This window comes from Phaethon aethereus, assembly GCF_964289735.1.
Source record: "Phaethon aethereus genome assembly, chromosome: 20".
In the NCBI taxonomy this organism is placed as follows: Eukaryota; Metazoa; Chordata; class Aves; order Phaethontiformes; family Phaethontidae; genus Phaethon; species Phaethon aethereus.
Window position 1 is genome coordinate 12,420,650 of NC_138596.1, and position 17,216 is coordinate 12,437,865.

The 17,216-nt window shown below is 52.1% G+C and overlaps 1 protein-coding gene across 2 annotated transcripts in view; it reads left to right on the top strand.

The window, feature by feature from the left end:
- MVB12B (multivesicular body subunit 12B) overlaps positions 1–14,746 on the top strand; it is a gene marked incomplete at its 5' end in the record, with an annotated part of 63,102 nt that extends 48,356 nt beyond the window's left edge. For both annotated transcript variants that reach the window (XM_082009088.1, XM_082009089.1), the window contains 3 exons: positions 8,300–8,355; positions 10,238–10,297; positions 14,519–14,746. In XM_082009088.1, the coding sequence (XP_081865214.1) occupies positions 8,300–8,355; positions 10,238–10,297; positions 14,519–14,605 (203 nt within the window). In that variant the 3' untranslated portion in view covers positions 14,606–14,746. The remainder of the gene's footprint in view (positions 1–8,299; positions 8,356–10,237; positions 10,298–14,518) is intronic.
- Between the last annotated feature and the right edge of the window lie 2,470 nt (positions 14,747–17,216).

Sequence of the window (17,216 nt, forward strand, 5' to 3'; positions counted from 1 at the left end):
GCACAGCTGGAGATTGTGCAGTGCTGCTGCTTGGGCAGGATCGCAGCCGTTGTTCCAAGTGTGAGCGTCTCTCGCTGCTCGGTGACCTGGCCCCCATCCAGAGAGGTTTTTGAGTCGGGGAGTCCAGTACCCTTGCAGTGACAACCTCCCTGCCCCCGTTGTACAAAGTCACATCTCTATGTGTCTCAGCAAAGGGGAAAAGCTTTCAGGGCCAGATATTGTAACAAAATGCAGTGTGTTTCTTTAATATACCCTGCTCCTAACCTGTAGTAGTGAAATAACTGAAGTGCAAAAAACACCAGTGCTGGACGGAAGCAGCCGTTACCCAACAGGATGTTTCTCTCATCAAGAGGGAGAAATTTACAGCCGCCAGCCGGGGAACACTGCAGCTATTGTGGGTGCTTCCCGAGATGCTTTTTGCAACTGCTTGCTCCAGCCCGAGTCCTGCCTGCCTGCGCCTCCCTGCCTCTCTGCGGCAGACAGACATTACATGTTTAATGACTTCCAAGGAGTCTGTCTATCATTACAGCTAGAGCTGAAAGTAATTGAAAAGCGTCTGTGTTTCTCTTCAGCGCTTCGGCCCGTGCGCGGAGGCTGGAGGCTGGGGCTGGAGGAGTGCCTCCGCTTCGCCACCCTGTCCTCGAGCGGGACCTGCCCCGGCTCTGCCGAAGCCCCGCACAAGTGCCCTGTTTTGTATCTGCTCGGGTCTAATTAATTAAGGGCTGTTGCTTGGAAGTAGCACATGCTTAGGTGTGATCTTTGAAGTTTAGTGTGGTGCGGAGACTTCAAAGGAGACATTTTATTAAAAAATAATAAAATCAAGAGCTCCTAAACACTTGCAATTTGAAGAGCTTGTTTGAAGTCTCTCCATGTTCTCTGGTGCTGATACAGCCGCAGCGCTGAGGTACTACTTAGCCGTCACCATGCAGTACTTAACCTTCACTTTATTTAAAAAAGAAAATAATCAAAACCAGCAGTATTTTCTAAGTGTTTTCGTGGCTTGATCTAGCAGTAAAGAACTAATTGTGCCATGTCATGAGCTATGCAGGAAACAGAGAAAATCAAGGCTGACAATCAAATTAGCAAAAATGAAAATTTAGTCCAGGTCTGTTTTTTTAATCAAAGTCGTTTCAAGACAAACAGGAAAGCTGTAAACCTTTCCCATCACAGAGGTTTCCTTCCACAGCCCGGGAGGCCCCTGCTCTCCTGCTCGCTGCACCAAGCGTCGTGTGGTTCTGCGCTGCCGCTGTCCCGCTGCCTGGCCCAGGTCTGGGCGCTGGGCCCGGGGCCGAGGCCTTCCCAGCTGGGCCGCGCTTCCGCGCTCCCTCTTCCTCACTCCCCTGCGACAGCTCCCTGGTGCGAGCTCCTGCTCCCTCCGGGAGCTGCCAGACTGGCGGCGCAGCTGCCCCCGGAGCTGGGTATGGTGCTCCAGGGCCTTCTTGGTGCTGGTGTGAGCTTGTCCCATGAGGCTGCGTAAGGGGAGAGGCGGCGAGCTGAGCCCTGCACCCCTCTCCGCGGGCCGGCCAAGGTCTGTGGCTGCCGGCGGCACCAGCAGGGCAGGGTCCAGGGCCGGGTGTGCAGGCACAGCCCGCCTGCCAGACGAGCCTGCAGCACCACTTGCTCAAGCAGAATGTGGGACCTTCCCGTCCGCTCTGGTCTCCTCTCATCAGTGTGTTCAGCTAACGAGGGGCCATGCAGGGCCGGCAAGCCGCTGATCCCCTTGGCACAGCCAGCGACGGTGGCCTCTGTGGGAACGGCACAGATGGCGAGCCCGAGCGACAACGTAAACTGCAATATGTCTTGGAGACAACGCCGGGCTGCGGCTGGTTTGTCACATCATGGTGGTCTGCTGGGCTGGGGACAGCTCTGTGTTGCCCTGCTCCTTGCCCCAGGGATCCCTTACTGTGGGGCTGCTCTGGTAAGGAGCCAGAGGAAACAGGGTCAATATCTTAACATTTGCGTAATTTATTCAATAATGTGTGTGCATTTTGGGGGCTGTGTCTGCAGCCGGGGAGCACAGCTTGGGGCGGTCACAGCGTTCCCGATTGCAGCCGGCTTGGCAGGAGCTCGCGGGAGAGTTTGCTTTTGTTTTCCCCCTGAGGTTTTGCTATCGTTAGTGATTTGGAAATGCAGAGTGGTGGTGTTCCATCTGGGACTCGGTGCACAGTAGCACAGAGAGCACACACACATGTTTACTATTCAGGCTGCTATTTAAATTACTGTGTACAGAAATACAGAAGTAGGAGGCTTAGCTGTAGATTACGGAGAGCATGGTTTACTTTGAAAAGCTGGCATCTTCCCCTTGATGCACTGCAGACTGTTGTAAAACATTTTTTCCATACTTTGGAATGATTTCCCCCTGTACTGAGATCATGTAACATGCCAGGGTTCATGAAGGTGTCCTGTGCCGTCCTCCACACGCGGCTGTAAAGGCTCAGGTGTGCAGAGCTTGCACTGGGGTGCTCGGTGGGAAGCAAAGAGGCACGAATGGGAGCCAGAGCTGTGTGCGCGTGCTGAGCGCGCAGTGCGTCGGGGTGGCTGTGGCGGGCTGGGAGGGTCGTGAAGGGAGGGATGTCCTGGTCCCTGCCTGGGAGCTGGTGTCCCAGGGGCTCCTCCGCACGCAGCGCCTGCGGTGCTGGAGAGCAGCTGCCCGGTCTGAGCGCGGCTGTGCCCGTGCTGTCTGCCAGCCCCCTGGTTCTTACCCGCTTCCAAGTTCCCGATGGAAACATGGAGACGTTATTTCCTGTGGTGTCATTTAGCTGAAAATTAAGTTTTCTCTAAACAGGTGAGCTTTGCCAGTTTTATGGTATTGCTGTAGGCTGGTTTATGAGATAGTCATCTTGGTAAAACATAAACACTAAGCTGGCGTTTCAGGTCTGGGGAGAATCTGAAGACTTTTGCAATATTACGGAAAGACGTTTCTAAAATCTAAGATCATTTAAATTTTAAAGGTGGCAATAGCACATTCAGTGTTGGGGGTTTTTTGTTGGTTTGGATTAGCAATGCTTAATTTTCAAAGTTATGCAGGAAAATGTTTTGCAAGGGTTTTACTTATTTAAATATTTTTAATATCAGCAGTTGAAAATTCAAGTGTAAAGGGCCGTGCAAAAATAGCAATAAAGAAATCCAAAGCCATAAAACCTTACGGTGAAAATTTAAATGCAGAAACAGCTGTTATTTCCTTGGGAGTTGAGGTATATAAACTCTTCCATGGCCATGTATCCCCACAATAGTGGTGTGAAGAATTAGCGCTCACTGCAGTGTGCAAACTGAACCCGCCAAGCACTGAGGCAGCTATTCATCTATACCCAGGAGCTAAATATGACAATGTTAGCATTTTTCATTTCCCTGACGTTACCATTAATAAAGCAATGATCCAAAAGAAGCTTTGCTGAGTCTGTTCTTTATGCTTCCATCACTCACGACTAGATAATTTCACACAGGATCGTTTTTAAATTAAATGACGATAAAAGCGCTCTGCTGTCCTGTGTTCACTAGTTCATAGAAGTCTATCAAGTCATTAATGTGTCATGACAAACTGCTAGTTGGATACAAGAGTAATTAATTATTTGCATAAATAACAGGTTGAACTTCGTGCTTTGAACTGCAATGACATATGCGTCACATCATGGACATCTCAGAACCTCTTGCAGAGAGTTCATGGGAGGGGTGAAAGCTGAGCTGGGCATGTCTGCAATCGCATCCTCGCGCGCTTCACACGGTCAGGAGCTTGGCTTGAGTTTTGATGCTTTTTATGTTCCTAAGTTGTTCATTAATGGCTGTTTCAAGAAAGCATCTGATCATTGGAGATTTCAGTGAACAATTATACAGATTTTCATAATCACCATTAATCACCACATATTTTTCAAGATAATTACAGCAATTATTATTTAGATTCCTCTTTTATATGCACATTGTAGAAAAGAACAAGTGCTTATTACTCTGGGTAGTATAGAGAACTCTGGTCTGAAGTTCTTTGTCATCCAGAAACTCGTTATTGTTAGCTGATGCTGCCTGTGAAAGTTCGTCAGCATGTTTAAATTAGGGTAGCATTGGCAGGTCTGATTATTTAAATCTGGTAGCTCTGCTAAAAATATAGTTATTCAAGAAAGATGAATTACTAATTTGACAACTGAGATTTAGTTGGAGTCTACAGCACAGAAGGCAGCATCTATCATGCGCTTAGAGGAAGGTGACAGTACTTTTTCAGATTAAAGAGAGAACTTCTAAGCAAGCTAACAAGTTGTATTTACAGAGCACAGTTTTGTGGCTTGCCCTTTAAAGGCTGAGAGCGAGTCTTAGTAAATTGTAATGAAGTAGATACTGGTTAAAAGTTTGTTGTGCTTCTTGGTGGTCCTCCAGCAACAAAGAAGGTGGCTCCGGTGCCCTTTTGCGTGCCCCTCACCAGAGGGGTCCAGCCTCCTCCCAGCTGCCATTGGGGATTCACGGGGATGCGATCCTTCGGGGCTTGGTTTTAGGAGCACGGTTCTGGCCCCTGGCTGCTTTCAACTCTTATCTAATTGCAGTGACTGAGCTAACTGGATGTGACCCTCAGGGAGTAGCTGTTCCTGGGAGACAGCAAACAGCCATTGAAAACATTTTTCCTTCCGAAATCTCTTTTTATTTTGTTTCATTTTGAGGGAGAAGAGTGCAGGCACCTCCCTAATCCGTTGCAGCTGCTGTGGGTGTAGTTGCAGACGGAGAACCTGCTGCCTCCTGGATTCAGCCGGGTCCTGGCGCCGTGGGCGTCCTCGCAGCGGGTGAGGCTCCGCTGGTGAGCGGCGATGCCCCGCGCGGGGCCGGGAGCCATGACCGCCGCAGGGCTGCGGCTGCCTTGGCGGCGCTGGCGGATGTGGTGTTCTGCTGGCCCCGCTCAGAGCAGGGCAGGGCGAGAGCAGCTTTGCCTACCTGTGCAAGGAGGCTTTAAGTGACACGTGCAAGGTGCAAACATTTTATAGGGCTTTAAAAATATTTTAAAGTCACAACCTCTAAAGATGTTAAAACTTACATGGGTTGATGTGTGAGCTTACTCATGTGGTGGTATGAGTAATGCTGCTGGTGGGAATGCTGTAAAAATGGGGCCTTGCTCACCTTTTTTGTTCTCAATCAGTACATTGTTGCCTTTGGAAAGAGAGCCACACTTTATCGGTCACCAGCACCAATTCCTTTTATCCCTTTGTGTTGCTGGCTGCTGGTCTTGAATGTGGCGCAAATGGAACCTTGAATAGCTCTTGGCTCGACCAAAACAAGAACTGAGCTCCAGGCCAAAGTCTGGCTTGTAAGTCTTGATGCTGTCGATGGAAATTGTAACACCGGGCAGAGAATCTCAGCACAGCGCTCTGCTCATCAGAGACGGCCAGGCATGCTACAAAAGCAACGGGCGGGGGGGGGGAAGGAAAGAGGAAGGAATCAGAGGCTGGTGATGTTTATTTAAAGCACAACATCAGAACAGGGGACATGGAATTTAAAGCCTCCTACAGTTCTGGTTTAATTTAATTTTATTATGAAATTAACTGGCAGCTGTAAATGGCAGCTGCGTACCGTCTCATGGTGCGTGGCGGGAGCGATGGCACCCACACCCAGACCCCGGTGCCGGACACCCCGGCAGGCTGTGGCGCAGCGATGGGAGCTTTCCTGCCTGTTGCTGGAGGTGCCTGGCCCTGGAAATCGCTTCCTGCAGTTACCTCCCTCCCTCTTCCGTGAGTCTCGGTGAGCTGGCGTGCGGTGCAGGAGCACTTCTCAGGACCCAACCCACACAAGCTCCGAGCGTGAGCTTGCACGTGTGCAGCCCCATTGCTGCTCGTGCCGCACGGCCATGCTCCGCCCGGGAAACACGGAGCGAGAGGCGTCTGCAGGGGCTGGGCACATGCTGCCCGGCAGCGGTGCGCCTCAGAGTGCCGGGAGGGACCGGCGCGTTCTGCTCGAAGCGGCGTGGTGCATGGGACCCTCACGAAGCATGCACCGCGCACGTGACGCAGTCTTGTCCACAAGATATAAAAGTTAACATGGGTGTGAGATAGTTCGATGTTGTGCTGGAACAAGTTGTCACTGCATTTGTTGATCTTCTTGGATTTGGATGTACACTCCTAAGAGGAAGCTGTGTGCCTCACCCTTGAAGTCCTCACGAACATGAAAAAACCCTTCTTAGGCAGCGGTAGCTTTGAATCTCTCTTCCCATGGCCAGTGCTGCGGGATGGCGGGCAGCACCTCTGAGGGTGCAGGGCTGTCCTTTCTCCAAAGCGTTCGCTTTGTCCAGGGCCATCGTCCAGCCTGGAAGCAGAGGTGAGGGACGGGCGGCCGCTCCCCACGCATCTCAGGGGGTCCCCACTGTTTCCCTGCAGCCCCTTACATGCCCGAACAGCCCCCAGCTGCAGGCTGGCGCTGCGGGCTCCCAGAACCCAGCCGTGGGGCGAAGGCGGCCGCCCTCCCAGCGCTGAGCGAGGCGGCCGGCTCTGGCAGCCTGGTGCTTTATTTCTGTAAAGTTTCCTGAATTGGTGGGTGTTTAAATCCTCAACTCCCAGTGCCTGGCTGTGAAAAGAGCCGCTGAATGAGCGTGTTGTTTTCTGATCTCTCACTTTTACGTATTTTACCAGCAGCCTAGTGATGGGCCTGACACGCCGGCTCCCGTGCACGCTCCTGCGCTTTGGGAGTGCAGCATTAATAACACACTTCCATGCATCATGCCATTTTTAAGCATGATCGTTATGATAAAGGGCATATACTTAATTACAGGCCTGCTTAATTACAGCTCTGTTGAAGCTCGTTTGTTTAGGAGAGTGCTAATTGCGCTGCTGAGCCTTTGGCACACCCAGCTTTCATCTGCTGCTTTGCTCTGCAGTTCTGAGCGCTGGGAGGGCTGGAGTGTGCGAGGACCGAAAGAAGGATGGTGGAGGCAGTCTGGCGGGGGCTGCCGGGAACGTGCGCACTCATCGTGGCTTATTCTTTAAATTACTTTACAAAAGCCGGCGTGTGACTGATCAAAGCAGGTTTCTGTCGGGATAACAAATGCAGATGGTCTTTCAGGTTCAAAACTTCCTGGATTTGGTGATGCTGCTTTTCATCTGTTTCCTTTTGTTTCATGTAGCGCTGTGGCTGCCACATAGCACCTTTGATAATGAAATGACTCCAGTGGAGGGTTTTTTTTAAGTCAAAGATATACAAAGCAAATGTAAAATGCTAGGTATTCTTAAGTAACCCTTGTTAAATCACTAACGTGGTAACTCACTGGCGTTGATGGAAGTCACCAGCAGCAAGCAGAGGAATGCTGGGTTCGTGGGTGCAGATGCTTTGTGAAAGAAAACCCTATTTGAGGATTACTTGATGGCATTTCAGGGCTTAAATTTGCTCTAGTTTGAAGTTTTTATTTCTTTCAGAGCTGAAATCTGAAGACTTAAAATGTTAAAGGTGTAACTGAAATAAAGTGGGTGTATTTGGGGCTGCACTCTGCCTTAGAAATGTGCCCTTTTCAGTCTTGTGTGGAAATTGCCCAGTCACATGTTTTAAAAGTAAGTATCTCCCTTGTACTGACACATCTTGTGGGAGTCTTTCTGGGGAGTTTCTGAGGTGGTGATAGCAAGACAGAAACACTGAACATCGTTGCACTATCTAAGAAGAAGACGCAAGACAATATAAAGGCAAACTGTCCTCTTAATATCATAAGGTTGTGCTACGGAGTGAGCTTGTCCCAGTGACATGAGACTGTGCTGTGTGCCGTCATGTCCTTGTGTCTGTCCTCATACTCCAGTGGTTTCCGTCCTCCAGGTGTGGTTTGCAAGTGTTTGAGCTCTGTTGCTCTCTCTTGAGTTTGCAGCAGCCAGGCCAGGGAGGGTGCTTGGCCCCAGCTCTTTGTTTTCATTCCGCCCAGGCAGTAGTGCTTACTGCCGTGGGCAGGTACAAGTCACCTGGACCAGGTGTGTTCCTTATCCTTTTGCTCAGGCATCACTGAGTTCACTCAGATGGTTCTGTGTGGTAGTGGTAAACAGATGTCTGTCCTCTTCAACTCTTTGTTCCCGGTTTCAAATACTGTCCTGTTTTGGCAGCTGAACCAAATCGGAAGACTCAAAAACTTGCATATGGATGGAGCAGGGAATTCCTGATTTGGCAGAGACTAACCCAGCTGTGTCTTGAACAGAGAGAACCACTGGCAGGTTAGAGGGAGGAAAAGGCTGGCAATAACTTCTACAAGCTATCCGTCATGTGTCAATGCCATGAATACTTGATCTGTCACTGGGAATGTGTGAAGTTGCACATCAGAAGTCATCTGGAAATGTAACATGTCTGCTTGTTTTGTCCCTTTCAGCAATGGATGGAGTGCCTTTTATGATTTCGGAGAAGTTTGCCTGTGCTCCTGAAGGGGTGAGTTGCCTTCGTTGTTCTCCCAGTGTCTGGAATTCATCTTTTTGTGGAGAGCATTCACAAAGCATCAAAACAAATTACCTGCTTCTGGGAGCTTTTCTTTTGTGGGGCCTAATATATACCCAGTGCTTGAGATGACCCAAGGTTGCGCTTCACAATGCTTTCCCATAGGGTGGGAATGGCTTTTGCCAGATCAATTCTAAAACTAAATTGTCCTGGGAGCTGTAGGTTTATCACCATCAGAAATAGGAATGGCAATGGGCCTCTCTGGTGCTGGAAGCATTTCTAATTTCTTAGCACAGATTGTAAAGAAGGCTGCAAATATAGAGCTCTCCTAGATTTGACCTGCTGTGGAGATGATGTAGTTCAGTCAGCTTTACGACTTGCCTTTTGCACCCCAGAAGTTCAAGGCAACAGTAGTGGCATGGTGCCACCCCGCGCTGGCCGCGAGGCTCCTGTGGCTCCCCGCCCTGCGCGCGCAGAGCCGGGTGGTGGCTTCTAGAGCTCCTCAGTCTTGGTGGGCGCTGGTGGTTTTGCAGGTGAAGCGTGAGTGGCTGTAGCTGACCAGGGGTAGTAGGATTGCCGTGGCTGTGCTGGTAAATGTGTTTAGCCAGGATTGCCGTGGCTGTGCTGGCTGTGCTGGTGTGGAGGCTGCACCTCTACACCAGTTTGGTGTGGAGGCTGCACCCTCATGTTTACCAGTTCCAGCCTGGAAAGTCTAGGGAGGTGGCTGTGTCCTAATGGCACTGCAGCTGGACCTCGGCTGGCTTCCAGGGAACGGGGTGGAAAAATGATTTTAGTATTCCCGTTGCCCTCTGGCCTGGGAGATTGTCTGAGCCAAAGTGTCTCAAGTGCTGTGGCAAAACAGGCTGGGTTATTTTTACATACGGCACTGAGAGAGTTCACTGCTCGAATAGAGTCGTGCTCGGCATGCCTGTGCTGCCAGCGGCACGGCTCCTGCCTGGCAGCGGGGCGAGCTCAGGAAGGCACCGTGTCCTGCCTGTTTGATGCCAAGCGCTTTGGTGCCGGTGGAGGGTGCCACTGACAGCCTGGTCAGGGCAGGTTTGCTTGGCCAAAATGGAAACCCCAGTACCGATTCAGAATGACTTTTGAGCATCACTGGGCCAGTGCTAATTTAAGTTGGTGATCCAGAGCTCAAAGGCTTAGCATCCCATTACCAGTTCACTAATCCATCCGATCCTAAAACAGTATCTCTTTAAAAATCAATTTACAAGAAGCTGTAAAGGCAAACACCGAGCCATCAGCTGTATCTGATTTTTCACGTTGTGCTCCGGCTTTCTGCTTTCTTCTTCCTGCTGACACAACCTGTGTGTGCAGCCAGACATGGTTTTTCACAACCATTGCTTTCTGAAAGGGTTGTTTATGGGCCGGTATTCCCAGAAAGCTGGAGTCCCTGCTGTGAGGACAAATGCAGAGAGATTAGGTTGTGCTAATCCTCCCCTCGGATCCTTTAGACACCATTGCCACCATATGGTCAGTTTGATCGGGGCTTCCCACAGCCGGTGCTGCTCACACCTACGTGCTGCAGCCATACGAAATCCATAGGGTGTTACAAAGTGCGTTCCAGTAACAGCCGTCCTGCGGCAAGGAGATGGCTAAAGATCTACCTGTGCAAAGTGACACTGAGATGAGTGTCAGCTGTCCCTGCTTAGGGAGAAAGGCGTTAGAGCTGTTATCCTAGACCACCTTCTGCTTCTTCACTCTCGTGGTGGACTGAGAAACAGGATTATGCATGTGTTTACAGATGGTGCCTCTAAATCTCTGGTGATAGAGTATTTGCTGACTTTAAACAAACCAAATCCAAACAAAAAAAACCCTAAATTTGACATTTCTGGGTTTTTTTTCCTTTTTTTCTTGCCAGATGCAGCCAGTTGATCTCTTGGGCATCACAATCAAAACCCTTGCAGAAATCGAAAAGGAGGTAGGTAGCCAGCCAGGCACTAAGCAAAAGCGTCACAAGAGCTGTGTTTACTTTGTTTAAGATCCCTTCCCTTATGGAAGAGGCCTCTCGTAAGACTTTCCCAAGTCACTGCTGGTGGATAAAGTCAATGCGGAGTGAAACAGTAAGCTCAGAATTAGGGATGTCCTCTGTGATCTGTGCTGGGTGAAGGTGCTTTAGGTGTTAAATCTAATGGCAAAGTCTGCTGCCCTCTGCTTAATTCCAGATGTCTTTCTTATTTAATCTTTCTTTCTCATTTATTAACAAAACATGTTACAAGCAAGTCACTGTGTTAGGTTGCCTCTTGTATCTCAGGGAAGCAAAGGAACTTGACTAAGCAATGTCAGGTAAACCACTTCATCATTTTTCAGTTTGATAGTGCTGGTTAACTTCTGGGCTGCACTGTCAGTGGGTGTGAGTCTTCCAGGAGCTCAGGGAGGAGACAGCCATCAAACCAAAGGGTGGTCTCATGTTCCCAAGGGAGCATTTTGGCATATGCATGACTGGGAGCTGCCTGCTCTGCACGGACTGCCTCTCAGCTGAAGTATCAGACCAGGAAGAAAATTGTCGCAGCAGCATGTGCTTCTTCAGGCACCATCAGTCACAAACATCTTCTCATGTGCTGACCAGCTGAGTTAAAGGCAGAGAGTAAGAAGATGGCATAGCAAAACTTCCAGACTCCTCATGGCTTCTCCACTTTTTGATTCCAGTTGTGAGTCCAGTTTCTTAAATCCATCCCTTTCTCCTGCCTGGAAGTTTTGTCTGAGTACGAAAAGGCGGTCAGTTGCCAGGGCTTTCCAGGCACCCAGCAGGCCAGAAGAGCAGTGACAGCGACTCTGAAGATGCTGCCTGACAGGGACAATCGCTGGCAGAAGCACCCGCTACCTTGGGTGCAGCTGTCCTGCTGCGTGGCATGCGTGCCATGCTTCTGTTTCAGTATTGCCTGTGTCTTCTCACGAGGTATCGTGCGCTGGGAGCCGAGGGTGCTCAGGGCTGGTGGCCCCTATGCGTGCCTGCCTCCTTCCCCCTGCTCTTGCCAGGAGCTGGCCATGGGGCAGCGGATCCCTTTTGCTGGAGGGGAAGCCAAGTGGTGTTGGATTTGCTTTTGCAGCCCTCTGCGTGTTGCCTGGTGCAGGAGAGGTCTCGGCAGCTCGGGGCACTGCCCGGAGTGGTGGGCTGTGCAGCCTTGCCCCATGGCCGTTGCAGGCCTGCGGAGTGCAGGGACACCAGCACCGGAGTCGTTTGTGTGGCCTTGGGAGGAGAGGTTGATACCTGCCTGCTCTCCCCACACCCTCCTGTTCCGTTACAGGCTGTGCGCGTTTCAGAGTAATGAAAAGTATAATTATGCAGCCCATATTCCTTGATGAAGCATCTTGTCTGCACATAGATAGCTACACATATAAATATTGTGAATTTCTGCATGGCTTTATTTCCCTTGCAAGCAATAGCACCATTACAGCAAATCTTCTGGATTTCCAAAGCAGCAAGAACATTTTCCCTGGAGCTAGATGCCTTGCAAAAAATATTCCCAAAGAATTCCAAGAGTTATTGTTCTCTGTTGCCACATTTGCAGATGTATGCACCCATCCTCCAAGCCACAAGGCGAGCTGAATGAAAGGACTCCACTCTTTCAGGAAAACTGATGAAAGTAGGCACAAATCCTGTGCTGCACATGCAGGCTGCACCTGAAGTCAGCATCTCATTGCAGCGGGAGTGCACAGCTGTGCCCTGAGGAGCGTGTGAAGAAGTGGTGTATGAAGAGCCGGTGAAGCCCAGTGGGAGAAGGCAGGTTGAAGCTGAGGCTGCCGTTCACCCGTGGCTGTTGCGGTGGACGTAGCGCGGAAGGGAGCAGCGCCCCGGCAGCACCGCTGCTGGCTCTCCCTGCGAGGGGTTGTCCTCGCTGCTCCTGCCTGTCCTGGGTAGGGGAATGTCACCGAGCGGGCGGGTGGCGCAGGTGGCGGCGAAGGCTCCGGTGGTGGCAGCGGGTGCTGCGGTGCCACGTGGCTGTCAGCGGCGCGGTCAGTCATCGGGCTGCTGTGGGCCTCCCGCGCTCGTGGGGCGCTGGCAGAGTGCACCCTGTCGTCGTTTGAGCTTGGCGTTGAGCAAAGTCTGGAGAGAGTCTAATTAGTAAAGTGAGCATCTAATATTAATCATTCCTTTTAAACTGACAAGGAAGGCAGTTCATTTAACCACTTAATTGCTACAAGTTTTCATGGGCTGCTCTTTGCAAATATATTTAATGAAGAAGTTGTAAATCTAAAAGAGCTTAAAATCTTAATTTTATACAGAAATATTTTTCCTTGTTCTCATGTTTGTAGTCAATTCTCCAGAGCGTAGTCACATGAAATGTTCTTTAAATGAACATATTTGCTAACTGGCATGATTTCAGTTTTTAAAACATTGGTTCCAGCAATTAGGCATTTTTTTCAGTTCCCAAATGACTAGAGAAATTCGTCTTGATTATAATTGCTCTTAGCCACGCATATCTAATTTGTGTCTTTTTAAGTGTTAATTAGTAAACAGTTTGAGCTGACATCTTTATGTGTTTGTGTGCTGAAAAATGAGGCTTATTGCCTATTTAGCTCGGGGCTGGTATTGCTGGCTGTGACATCACGACACTGAGGTAAAATTAATGAAGACGTGTTTGCCAATTAAAAGGCAGGCTGGAGAAGGACGGCTCCCCGACACGGCCCCCGGCGCGGCGCACCCGGGGCCCGCCGGGGCCCGCCGGGGCCGTGCGGCCGCCGGGGTGTCCGGCGGGCGTTTCCCGCCGCAGCGCCCGCTCCTGCCGCCGGCAGCGGGGCGGCACGCGCCGCGGTCCCCGCGCGCCCTCTGCCGGCCCCGCGCCTCGCTGCAGCCCCCGCGGCGGGGGGGCCCGGGCCGAGGGGCGAGGGGCCCGGGGCGAGGGGCCCGGGGCGAGGGGCCCGGCTCGGCCCGCCGGTGCGGGCCCGCCTCCCGCCGCGGCCGCTGGGCCCGTCTTTTGGCGAGGAGCCGGTCCTCGGCGGTGGCCTCGCTCGCGCCGCTGCCGGGCCTGCCGAACCGGGACGGGGACGGGGTTTCGGCGCTGCAGCGAAGGCCGAGCCCACGTCCGCTGGGAGCGGCGGGAGGAGCAGGTCCAGCTCGTCTCTCCGAGCGGCGCACGCAGCCCTCGCACAGCTCCGAGGGGGCTCGGCACCACGGACGAGCCTGCGGCAGCCCTGGCACAACCAGCCCGTCTGGAGCCGTGGCTCCGCCGTCCCTGTGCACGGGGCTGGGGTCAGGCACCGGCGAAGTCGCGGAGTTCCTGGGGACGTTTCGCCATCAGCGTGTCCTGTGCCCCAGGCTGGCTGGCAAGGAGTGGTGACAAACACACCTGGCCCAAGGGAACAGGGAAACCCGTTGGTGGCATCCCAGGAACCACGAATGGGACACTGGGAGACGTGGGGGAGGACGATCCATATCCAGAGCCTTTACGGTGGGTGTGCCAGGGTTGTGTGCCGCTCCTGCCCCGTCAGCTCCCGGCAGCCCCAGCACACCACCCGTTTCAGCCGCACTGCCCATGGCAGCAGAGCCAACGCGGTCGCAGCCTCTCCCAGGGGTGCCACGCACAGCAAGGGGTCACAGCAGCGTCCGGGGTGGCCTGGGGCTGTTGGGCTGCGGCCCACGGCATGCCACGAGATGGCACTGCTACGGCACACTCCCCACACGCTACGGCTCCCAGGCCCCACAGCTGTGTCCAGCAGGCAGCAGGGATGTCCCTTAGCTGCAGGGATGTCCATCGGGCTGCAGCAGCACCCAGCCAGCTGCAGGGACATCCCTTAGGTGCAGTGTCATATATCATAAATGTTAATTATGATGGTACCAATTTGTGCAAATGAGGCCAGCAAAGGGGAACCTTTTTGACTAGCTGCTTTATGTGCCAGATGAGTGCAGTCATGTTCATGTTAACACTGGGCTCTAGGGGAGGGGGATGAATTGTACCCGGGATGGTTACCAATGTGGGGTCAGGCAGTGCCAGCAGGCTCACCCAGTGTGGCCCTGCCTGGGGCAGTGGGGACGAGATCACAGCTCAAGGTTCTGCCAGGCCCAATTCTTACCTCATTCTTCTTCTTGTTGTATTGTTCAACCCCGGGCATGGGCCAGGGAGCGTGGCTATGTGGCCACACACCCTGGCTGCTGTTGGCCGGTGCCACACGGTTCCCTCTGTCTTGCTTTGCCCCGCAGTATGACTACAGCTTCCGGACGGAGCAGAGCGCGGCGGCCCGCCTGCCGCCCAGCCCCACCAGGTGCCCACCGGTCCCGCAGTCCTGAGAGGGGTCGCCGGTGCTGGAGCAGGCATGTGCATGCATACTACTGAGCGGGACGCGGGACGCTGCGCTGGGGCCATCCCGGCAGACCTCCACTCGTCCAGCATCGCCGCCCACCCTGCGCTGCACGACCTCCTCCTGCACACACTGCTCCACACGTTGAGACTGCGCAACCCTTCGGCAGCTGCCCCCCCACCCCACCCCTTGCTGCTGCGGATGCCTCCCCACGTGAGGACGTCACTGGGAGCCTGGCGGCAGCCCCTCAATTGTCCCCTCTTCGTAACCCCTGCTGCAGGACAGTCACAAAAACTGTAGCCGTAACAAACTGCTGCAAACAGCAAACCGTGAGCTTGCAGACCATTAAGAAACACTCAGCAGCGAGCCCTAAAAGTAAGGAAGAGTAAGAGATACGGCTGGTTATCTATGAGCCCCTGGCCATCCTGCCCGAGCTCACATGGAGCTGCTGATGGGTTCTCGAGGCCTTGCAGCGAGATGCTCGTGCAGTGCTCAGTCCAGCAGGCAGCACCGAGCCCTGGCAGATGCCCCGTTTGCCTTCGCTGAGGTCTGGGCACGCAGCAGCTCCACTGCAGCCGGGATCAACCCCAGACTGGGATGACTTGTTTTTGCCATAGGCTGGTGGAGCCAGGGTCGCTTGCTCAGACCTGCCTTGGGCCCTCTCCCCAGGCACTGGCAAGGCGGAGGGGCGCAGAGAGCACAAGCTGCACTGCAGTTCTGGAGGTGAAGCACCTCCGCTTTGCACAGAGTGTCCGTGTGTCCATCAGGACATAGAGCAACAAACGTCCTTGTATTTCTTTCCGGGCTGGATGCTGGCAGCGGCCCGGGAAGACCCTGGCAGCACCCCGCTGACCCCCAGCCAAGCTGCCTGCGGAGCTGGTGCCCTGCTGGCAACGTGGATGCTGTCACCTGCCCGTCACTTTGGACAGTTTTCTAATATTTGCGCCGCTAGCTGCTAAAACAAGAGATGTGCCTGTTCCCTTGTGCGCTCACGGGGAAGCACTGAACTCTGACGTAGTGCAGGATGAGAGTGGGATGCATTAAACCCTGACCTCAGCCTCCTTGTGATCACTGACCTTAGCTCGCTCCTGAGTCAAATGCATGTCTTGGAGAAGTCTGTTGCTGTAATAAGTTATTTAGAAGTGCCGATCTGACTCTCTGCTGCTTTTTCAAGTCTCTGCTGTAGAACAAAGCTACATCATGGCAGCAAAATGGCAATTTTAAAGTAACTGTTACAATGTCCAACTTTTTATATTGTAAAATACTGATTACCTAACCCTATTGAAATGCAATTGTCATAGTAACAAATAACAGTATTGCTACTCTCAGTGTGGGTCATACGTATACCCTGACCTGCTTTGCACTGCTTTTGATTGATCTTGCATTTTCTAGTTGGACAGAATGGTGACTAATGGTAGGTTTTATACTGTCAGCTTGTATTTTTTATTTGTACATATGTAAAATATTTCTTGTCCAAAGATTCATTTCTGGTTTTAAGGCACCATACCATATTGCTGGGATAATGAGCACAAAATACCGTAACAATTGGGACAGACTGATTCCAAGTCTTTGCTTCAAGTTCTTCCAATCAGGTAAAAAATTTTCTAAAACTGCCTCTGTAAAGCAAGGCTGTGTGATTGGAAAGCAGAGGCCGATTTGGTTGCAGGTGTGTCATATTTGGACAAAAGAATTAAAGCTATGCCATTTGCACCAGCTCTGGAAGTTTGGGTGACCCCCTGGAAGTGCTCGTTTACTCGGAGGTTGCAGCACCATTTCTAGTTCTTATTTATCCTGCAGGAAAGCAAAGCCAGACCTCACTGCCAAGCTTCACAAAGGCTAGATTGATGATGCCGACATCGACAAATGAACATACCATGGCAGCTTGGTCATTTGGCTCAGGTTCACTTGAAGTTCAAATCCACTCCATGCTGTAGTACTATGCCCATCTCATCCATCTTTTGTCTTTGTATTTTTCTGCTTGTAATTTATTCTGTAGCTTTCTGTGGCATCTGTTTATAGCTTCTCCTGTGGCTTAGTGGACACTGCAGGCAGGTAGAAGCTGTCTGCAGTGGTGCGCTCCTCCCAGCTTTGGGACGAAGGAGCTGCGGAGAGCTGACCTTCCCCATTACTGGTGGTGGAGGAGCGAGGGCTGCAGGCTAGTGCAGGGCAGTCAGCGCCGGGCCTGCAGAGCTCCTGGGGCAGTTCCTGGCGCCGGGAGATGGGGAGTCGGCTGCCAGGAGCACCTCCTCGAGCTGCACCTTCCCGTGCCGAGGGCAGGGCAGACTGTGCAGCAGCTGGAGCGCTCTGTGAGGAGCAGGTTCGGATTGCTGCCGAGCACCGCATTCAGTGGGGCACTCCCTGGCTATGTCTCGCAAAAATGGGCATGTAGCTTTGAGTCCCTTCCTGTGAGATTTAGCTTAGATAAAATCTATGCTTTAATATTTATAGCAACAGTTATGTTTGCTCAGACTTCTTAGAGGTAGTGAGCTCAGCTTTCTCTTCAGTGACCTACAAGAAACACTGGATGGCTCAAAACGCTGACAGGACACGCAGCTGGGACAAGCATCTAAGAAACCTTCAGGATATGTTTGTATAGTTGG